The sequence below is a fragment of the Tuber melanosporum genome (genome assembly GCF_000151645.1).
Source record: "Tuber melanosporum whole genome shotgun sequence assembly, scaffold_11, strain Mel28".
NCBI classification, from domain to species: Eukaryota; Fungi; Ascomycota; class Pezizomycetes; order Pezizales; family Tuberaceae; genus Tuber; species Tuber melanosporum.
In genome coordinates, this window is record NW_003298766.1 from 805,196 (window position 1) to 814,972 (window position 9,777).

At 45.9% G+C, this 9,777-nt stretch overlaps 2 protein-coding genes across 2 annotated transcripts; both read right to left on the minus strand.

Annotated features, from left to right (window-relative positions):
- Nucleotides 1–8,101: 8,101 nt before the first annotated feature.
- On the minus strand, nt 8,102–8,416 carry GSTUM_00004343001 (uncharacterized protein; the record flags this gene model as incomplete). The annotated part of the gene is made up of 1 exon (XM_002835569.1): nt 8,102–8,416. The coding sequence occupies one exon, from the start codon at nt 8,414–8,416 to the stop codon at nt 8,102–8,104; it is 315 nt and encodes a 104-aa protein (XP_002835615.1).
- Nucleotides 8,417–9,062: 646 nt separating this feature from the next.
- On the minus strand, nt 9,063–9,311 carry GSTUM_00004344001 (uncharacterized protein; the record flags this gene model as incomplete). Its single annotated transcript, XM_002835570.1, has 1 exon — nt 9,063–9,311. The coding sequence occupies one exon, from the start codon at nt 9,309–9,311 to the stop codon at nt 9,063–9,065; it is 249 nt and encodes an 82-aa protein (XP_002835616.1).
- Between the last annotated feature and the right edge of the window lie 466 nt (nt 9,312–9,777).

The following is a 9,777-nucleotide window of genomic DNA, read 5'->3' on the forward strand; positions in this document are numbered from 1 at the left end:
CTTTTTCTTAGATCCTTTATAAGTGCGCAATAGCACTTGACTAAATTCCCGGAGGCAGAAGTAAGGGTGAGAGCAGTGTCTTTGGCGAGCGCAAAACATTTAGAGCATGTTAATTTTTCCGTATGCTGGGCTCTTTGCCGTCCATGGCTATGGTGGTGGTGGTTGTCGTGGTGGTCGGGGTGGTGGTGATAGGCTTCGTCCTCATGATGAGGTGTGTGTTGTGACTTGCTGGTCCAATTGAGGTTGGGCAAAGAAGAAATGGAACCGTTTATGTTACAACAGCGAGTTTCCGGGTCGGTATCCCCGTTAGAGTCGTTGCAACGGCTCCTGCAAAGAGTAGCGGCATAATCTAATAAACAGTTTTCTATATAGCTTAGAGCGTTAGCCTCAGGCGCAACGACAACCCCACTCGTATACCACCGGGATTATAGGAGAAAAAAAACAGCACCCTTACCATCGCAGGAACAGTAGTTGTCAGTTAATGAACAGCACTGCTTTATGGTCTTTTCCGACATTTCCCTAGGTGCTGGTTCTGAACTTTCTACAATGCTTGTGGTTGTATGCTCGTGCCCACAGCCACAGTCACTCTCGCACCCCGCGTCTTGGATTTCATGGAGATGATCGTGTGAATGGTGCTCAATTGACGGGGCCACACGAGGGGAGTTTTCACCACATTCTTCCCTCGAGCAGCAGCGACGAGGTTCTGGAGATCCCGTCGAGATAAGAGAGTTATGAGGAGTTTTTTTGTCGCATTCTTCCCCCGAGCAGCAGTGACGAGGTTCTGGAGATCCCATCGAGACAAGAGAGCTATGGGGGGGGTTTTCCTCGCATTCTTCCCTTGAGCAGCAGCGCCGAGGTTCTGGAGATCCCGTCGAGACAAGAGAGCTATGAGGGTTTTTTTTGTCGCATTCTTCCCTCGAGCAGCAGCGACGAGGTTCTGGAGATCCCATTGAGACAAGAGAGCTATGAGGGGGATTTTCGTCGCATTCTTCCCTTGAGCAGTAGCGACGAGGTTCTGGAGATCCCGTCGAGACAAGAGAGCTATGAGGGGTTTTTTTGTCGCATTCTTCCCTCGAGCAGCAGCGACGAGGTTCTGGAGATCCCATTGAGACAAGAGAGCTACGAGGGGGGTTTTCGTCGCATTCTTCCCTTGAGCAGCAGCGGCCAGGCCTTGGAGATTCCATTGAGACAAGAGAGCTATGAGAACGAGTCGGGAATTCGTTCAGATCTGGTTTCTGAGAAATAGTCAATGGAAATATCTGGTTAACTTAGTTTGGTAGGATACTTACAGGAGCACTCCGGGTGCCGAGTCGATGGAGATTAGAGTGTATGTGGTTGGGATAAGTGTTATGGAGATGAAGCTCTAAGAGGAGAGAGAGGGAGGATGGGACTTGGGTATAGGGAGATAGACTGAATTGAACGGAGTTTTGCAGAAGCCTGTGTCTCTAGGAAGTACTATGGGATGACTTGGTAGAGAAGGGGGAGAGCGCAAGCGTCGTGGTTATCCTACTCTTTAACCAACGACTTCGGTGCCGTTTTATTCCACGACACGACAAACGCACAAGCACCCGTCCTGCGGACAAACCTGCGGAAGTTTGCATCATGCAAACAGAGTACCGCTGCTTAGAGATTATTTTGTGATACCTGGCCCCCGACCGCTGGATCTCTCGTCATCGGTTGAATTTTTTGAGGGCATTGGAAATGTTGTACACGGTCGAGGGTACATCGTAGTAAGGTAGGCAAACTAATTCCAAGCTGTGAGTTTGGGATTCTTGTTGATTGAAGGCCAATCAGTAGTATGGTAACAAGAGTGTTAGAGGTGTATTTCTCGGTTCCTAAAGTCCTAGCTCTTACAACTCGAGTGCCCTGCTCTCATATCAAGTTCATTCTCATGCAAACCCAGTTGTAAACGGGATCAATCCTACCGCCTCTGCAAGGAAGGCTTGAATATGTGGACGAAGATCTAATTGCCCCTGACGGGGTGAAGGCCCGTCAAAAAGCTAGCCTACTCAAAGGCTCAATATTACCTTACGAGTAGATTTTGCGGGGGACGTTGCAGCTCCGGTGGTAAGACCAACTCCACAAATATGTGGATAAGCGTTAGCCTGCAGATACCGGCATTGAGCTTTGTCTTGGTTCGATAATAAACCCTGAGAGGATATTTTAGCGGAAGCGAGAGATTGGGCGTGCTGTTTACAGATCGGGGGACCGCGCCACTTGGTCATCATATCCTAATACCGCTCACCATCTACTCGGCAGAGAGGCAGAGAGCTGAGTTGAGCGCAGCACGGCGCGGGTTAATTTACAGGATTAACGGGCGAGATTCGCTTGCCGCTGGTACTGTCAAGTACTGTACAGTACGCTGAAATAGGGATTTCCTTATAATCCGTCTCAAGTGGCAACAAAACGCGTTCTCTCCACTTTTTATGGCCAGAGCCGGGCCTATTCTGGACTGAACTGGAGGTTTTTACTTCACCTCCGACTTTATTTCAATCCACTGTGGACTACCCAAGTGCTGTGCTCGAGTACAGTGCTCTACTGACGGTAAGAGAATCTCGCCAGTTGATGCGGCCTATTGACCACAATAGCCGAGGCAATAATCCCCGCGGCTCAATGGCAAACCTCTACCGGTATTGAATGAATTAACAAGGAAGTGGTGGGCAGGATCTCTTTTCCTTTTGTCTTCGAAGGAGCGAACTATTATGCGCCACCGTTTCCGCTGCTTCCGCGCTAGAGCTTGTCTCGGGCAAGAAGTACTCCAGTACAGTGCCCGAAAATAGGGACTCAAGGGATATGTGGTATTATAAAATATCTGCGCATATCTGAGCGCCCATATAAAATGTACCTCCCATGTTTTCGGGTACGGTACTTGACCGGGGAAGGTACCAGCATATTAGCACCTCCTTATAACGTCCTTTTTCTATTCTATAATGAAAAGATTCAGCAGGGGTTCGATTGCCTACAAAAACCGTCACTCTAACGAAAAGGTACAAGTTGAATTGGATGGGTGTACAGTACAGTACACGAAGCTGGCCGTGGCTCCGAGGTTGCAGTTCCAATTCTCAAAATTCACTCCGCCTCGTCCACGGATTCACTCCCTTCCACTTACTTCCGCGTTTCCCCCCCCGTCTTCCTCCTTAGGTCCCACTCACACTTATCGCCCTCGTCCTGTAATTCCCGTACTAGAGGCATGCAGCCCCAGGATCGAAAAAGCATCTTTCTGGTGCTAGGTTTCGGGGGTGACTCCAGATTTGTATGCAGGGAAGACGTCACACACCGAAAGGTCCCTTCACTTGAAAAACCCGCATAAACGTTCTTAACCCCAGGCCTAAATGACTCCACCGGTATTCTCGCTGCGCTAATCCCATCACTATCTCTTAGGCTGCTGAGGCACAGGAGTCTAATTTAAAATGTTGAACACGACTGTTTTGAGTACTCGAGTAATCAGGAGTGAATATGGCGGGGCTTTCACTTTTCGAAAGTGACCATGCTGGGCAGCACAGATTTTGCGGAATTCTGAAAACTACACCTCTTTGGAGCAACTAAGCTTTTCTTATCACCGTTACCAAAATAGGCTAGTCAACATTTCACCTGAGCTGGCGGGAATGTCCGAGCAGCGGAGGCGAGATTACCGGTAAACTTGGGACACCATACTGTACCTGACTTCTTTCCTGGGACGAATAGCAGTACTACAATATATCCAAAACTTGGCGTTCGTTATAGCGAAACGCAGCGTCCCTAAAAGAGCCCGTCCTGCAGTAAAATGGTTGGAAGGGTTGTCATGCAGTAAAACTTAACTTGGCAAGATTCGCCGAAGACCCTGATCGTCGGTCTTTGCTCCTTCTGCGGGTCTGTTTTGCACTCATCGCCTGGATCGCCGGTTTCGGTGGGCGATGGTGGCTCGCTCCCATTAGGGAGGTTTGAATGCTTGGTATCAACGAAGCTCAGATTAACACTGCTCAGTTGCAGTATGGTGCCGTGGGTCCGGCTGCAAGCGTTGCAGCAGACGCAGAGTACTGTACAGTATAGTATAGTGCTGGTGTCCCTACTAGGTTTCCCCGCAGTCCATAGCAACTGTACTAGCACTAGTACTCGGAGATGGAAGTAAAATTGAGCAAAACAGGGATAGGAACAAGGGATTTTGGGAATCGTACTGTTGACATGAAAAATAAAGGGGGGCGGAGGAGGTCAAAACTCCGGAGTATAATAGCTACAAAACTCTACAGACTTGAACATAGAGAGGAAAAGGTTAAGTTAGATTGGATTGCATAAAGTAATTTAACGAACAAAAATTAAGCAATCAAGTGAGTGAGGAATTCAATAATCAAGCAGTAACTTGAAAGCAATCAAGTGAGTAAACAATTCAACAATTCGGCGGTGGAGCAAGTAAGTGGATAAATGAAAAAAAAAAAAAAACTATCAATGAGAAAAATAAACTATCAAGTAATAAAACAGTTAAATGATCAAACAAGATTTTTCCCAGCTCAGTTGACGTCAGGCATCCAAGCAGATAAATGAAAAACCAAGCAGCTAAGAGGGTGGATGAAAAATAAAAATAAAAAATACGATCGAGCAATTTGTGATGCCGGTGCCAGACACCTAAGGTGACAATTCCCATACAAAGTATCTCACTTGAAAAGGCGACAAGAGCAATTGAGTACAGGAAAGGAGACAAACTACCACTTGGTGTGGCTACCTCTAATGCCAATCTTTTCAATAATCTTGACTAGCTGAGTACTTGTAATAGTAAGATTGCTTGAGAAACTCCACTTTTACTTCCATCTCTGAGTATAATACCTTAATGTAGTAACAAAATTTCAGTAGTAAATACAACATTAATACCTAAGTTTTATATTAACAATATTTACTAGATGTAGATTTAAAGTCTATATGTGACAAATGCTGAGAAAGTATTGTTATCCTCAGTCGTTATACTACTCGAATGAGATGCTATGTAGAATTCTATATGCTATATGGTGCGATGATTTCCAATACTGAATAGTGTATCAAGTACAGCTCAACAACAACCTTAAGTCACTTGGTCTGCCTACTAGTCATAGGATGATAGATAGCTGATATATTTTGCCCCGATAGTGAGACGCCGAAGAGAGACTTTCGAGGAAAGTTTTTGTCATTGACCATTTTAATAGCTATTCGGCAAGGAATTAGATAACAAAGTTTGGTTAAAAGGTCAACAACTACCATTATTGGAAGAAACCCCTCACTGACGGGTAAAAATACTCTATCCCTGTAAGAGCTTTGATGGAATCGAACCAGGTGAGGCTATAAACACCACCACAATTTCTGCTGCATATTCCCCCCTCCACCGGTGTATGTAATTTCGTTCCGCCATACCCCGCTATTTGAGGCTACGGTACTTCTGGAGGCAATTTGTTCGAGCTCGATTTTCACAGCTTCTTATCCCAGGACCTTCCTGATTGCTTAGGTTCGCCGGCTCACCGTTGTGGACTGGGTACCACTAAGGGGTCTCGCTGCGATCAATACATCCCGGACTAAGTATGATATCATAGTATCACAGGGGAAACTTAGACCGCTTCTAGAGTTTTATTATCATTTCCACGAAGTTAACCCCACCCAGCGCATTCTGGACTCAGATACTAAGAAAATGACCATAATGTTATCGTTTTCTATAATGGTTGCAAAGTGTATACATATCAACACCATTATTCCTCAAAGACATATATCTGGGAGGCAAACTAGCTTCGAAAATCGCCCATTGGGATTCAGCAACCTCCTCTATGGCAACTTTCCAGCCTCTTTTCTTGCTCCTTTGAAGGCGTAGGTCAGTAGGGTTTGGCGCTGTGTGGTGGCCAAAGGGGGTCCGGACTCGCAACAGAGTTCCAGCTATCGAATCCAGACTTCCATTTTGGGGTATTTGCGCTGTGAATATTTATATTTCCTCCGGGAACGGCTTTCTCGGATACACCGGCAGGCATATTGAAGAATTGCACGGCATAGTCAAAAGATGATAGAAATGCTATATTCAAAGACGATTACCCGAAACTCACAGGGGCAGCTAGATACAGGGATGAAGCGCTATCGGCTCGGGCAGCACCAGCTTGCTGTGGGTCAAATCATTGACCTAATACTACACTTGTATTATACAGCGATTCCTTGGAACCGCAGGGTGATAACTAAGACTGAAGTACTGATTAGTCCTATGACATGAACCGCAGCTTGCTTGATCCCGGGACCTCTCTCTTCCTACTCCATTCTGATCACCCAAGGTATCATACCGCTCACAAAAAAGGCATCAAATCCGACCCAAAGGAATATACGACGTCAAACCTAAAGAGAACACCCGAAGTTTCTTATCGACAATAAAAGAAGCAGTACAGCTTCAAGTCCCGATGGCCCCGTATCACGAGGTATTGTGCTCCACTAGTCACACTAGTATCACACTTTATAACTTGTTACCCTACTCCCAATACATGACAATCCCATTACATCCCATAATAATCTCCCACTAACCATATCTAGACCCCCGAACTGCATTTGCGCAGTGCTATGCCACCACCGCTCGCCTAGCGCCTAGCAAGGGCGGGCCTGGGTCCCTAACATAAGGGACAAAGGTTGAAATGCTGTGGTCCGTATGTCGTGTCACCTACTATACCGCTCTATACTGCACTCTGCACCAATTAACCTTTCCGAAGGCTCGATCTGGGTGTGGCGAAATCGCTTGGGGCGCTGGGGCAGAAAGGAGAGGTCACATCAAACGTTGCGAACGTGATTGGAGATCGGGAGTGTAAGGGTGGAGTTGTGTTACTTATGGCTCGGAAAGGAATGATGGGATTTTGAAGAGGTTGGGGGATAGAGGGGAGGGGGGAGACTTTGATTGATGGATTGGCCAATGGTGCTGTAGGTTCGGCTGGAGAGATTCCGGTGGTGCGATTTGGTAAACCAGGTGTATTTCAAATGACCGAAAGTGTAGGGGTGTTTGTGGTGGATATGGGGCTATTAGTGATTTTTGGGGTGGTTAGGAGGATGGATGTCGTGGGGCTATGGAGGGAATTATTGCAAGATCACGCTGTGCAGAAGTTGGATTATTCAAGAGTAGAAGATTCAAAACGCCTTCAATTTGGTGTAGATATTGGGAACAGCTAATGGAACAAGTGCTCATTTTACTAGCACTTCCCACTCTGCAAGTAGTCTCTTGTGCTGTAAATATCCACATAAGTGCGTACCTACGAGTACAAATGCACTAGCATTAAGAACTTTGTTTTTGCCTTGTCCGCCTCACATTATTGAACAATCAACGAACTTCTTCTCCCCTAACACAATTACTCTTGTGTCTTTTAAATCTTCTTATCTTGATCTGAACAACCTCTGGTCTGATAATTTCCTCCGTCTTACAATACCTTTAGCCAAAGTTTGGTGAGTGGCGGACTATGATTTCCATCCCTCAACAAGATCTATGATATCACTAATACAAATATCGGATAGGAACTCTGGGTATGATACCTCATTTGAGTACATTTCCCCATGTTATCATTTACTGGGTCAGCAATCCACACACCTCAGTAAAATGGTATGTTTCTTTTCCCCGGGTATCATACCGTATTAACCTAAATAAGAGAAACAGGCGCTAGTCTGTTAATTTAGAGTGTGACAAAACTTGCGCAAACGGAACCCCACCAAAAGCAAAGGAATGGAATTCTCCTGGCTTTTTTCTACTATGATATCATAATTTTAATAGCCAATCTGGAATTCCTACTTCCTTCTTAGGGGTTAAATGAGATTTCACTAACCTGGTGTAGTATTGCAGCATTTGAATATCATCTAAGATATGTTAGCAGTGGGAAATTCCTCAGGGAACGTGCGATAACTGTGTAATACACCACAGAAGCAGAACACACCGAAGGTGATTTACGCAAGCCATTGGGTGTTATGGAAAGCTGGAGGGGCAAAGTACTCAAGGGCGAAGTTGGAGACCCAACCCACGGCAGTAGATACACCCACCTACTTAGCATGCCATTGAAGAGGGAAGATTTTTAGATATGAAAATATAGGCGGCAGGCACTAGAGTTATATGTTGCGTTTAGGTTATGTTGAGGGTTAGTTTATAATACAGGTAGCAAACTCAAGTCCATAAAAGGCCATAAATATTTGTGTATGGTATCATATGATAACTGCAGGCGACTACACCTGTCGCATAGCTTCCTAGAACCCTCAACTTGATGTTTGCATTTCCGCCAACTTCTTCGATGCGGTGACCACCAGTCTTGATCAACCCAGCGATGGCAAAGTTTGGCTCCCTAGCAATACCGCCACAGAGGAACAATAGGCGACCACCCAGGAGGTCCACGAATAGAAGGAGTGTAGCCGCGGTGGTGGCACTGGATCGAGGATGACATGAAGTTAACATTTCTAGTGAGTTTGGCCGGGTTGAAGACATACGATATAGTACATCATAACATTGCCTCCGAGAAGCTGTTGCTAGATTTTACAGAAAAGACAGGAGCTTGGTACCGATTAATGCGCTGGCAGAGGGTAGGGTGTGGGATTGGATGGGTAGAGGCGTACTCGAGTACACAGTCCACCTCCGAATATTGGGCCCAAACAACCCCATGATTGTCAGTTCGCTTATAGGGGCAGCAAGTGCTTGCGCCTTAAGCACTTCTTCAAACTCTACCTACACTAGTGGGTCGTGGATGTTGCCCTCCCCATATAGCAGAGCAAGAACACCGAGTGCCTCATCCCGGAAATCCTTCTAGATGTACTAACGTGGAGACTCTGGGAAGAATAGTGTAGCGATCAATAATAGCGCAGGGATAGCTTGAATTCCTCAAGCTGATCTAAAAGGTTCTTGCCCGTTAATAAAAGTGCAACAATAGGATATTCCTGGGCACCAAGGATTCAGTCAAGGATGTTTTTTAGGGAAAGTTCGGTGGAGTAAACAGGGGCTTAGGGAGACGTACGGTACATTACACCAACTATACAATTGAGATGTTAAAATATGGGAATGTGGTATACTGGTAGGTTTGTTGGTACTGACCAGCTAACCCGTTGGTAGCACGACTAGCGACCAGATTGGCGACATTCTAGGCACTTAAGGTGACCACAGATCCGATAGCCCAAACAATGGAGGTGACAAGCAAGGCATGTTTTAGACCTAGTACATCGGAAAGATATCCAGCACGCACAGCACCAGCAAAGGGCCCATCTAATATTGAAGTGGTAATTTGTCCTTCGGCATCCTTAGTACCTGAGTAGATTGGTTTGAAGGAAGGAAGGAAAGAGAAAAACACATCCCCTCGGAGGCATGAATTGGGCGAACCGAAACAGTCCATGAATTGTCGGGTTCCAATCCGTGGCCCTCATGGAACTAATGCCGAGACGAAAAGAGTACCTCCAATTGTGCCAAAGGCAGTGTGCATCATTGATTGGTAAGTCTTGATGATCCAGGTATGCGAAATCCCTACCCAAGAATATTGTACCATAGATATTACTTATCCTATACATATTGGTGTCATCTTCAGGTTCTGGTATGAAGAAGAAAGCCAATACCTTACTCAACTTTGCGAAGTCCTTCTATTCACATCTCAAGTTCGGCGCAGACGGACCGCTCAGACTTATATCATTCCTCTCTCTTGCGCAATCCCCTTGGGAAGCTCTCTACTGTGCCTCTCGCTGCGTATTTTTTTTTTTTTTTGGCCCAACCCCATTCCCCCATAGTGACCTAGAATACACCATGGAGCTTGGATTGTCACAGATTAAGCATCGGCGGTCAACCCAGGTATCGCTACCTAAAAGGTA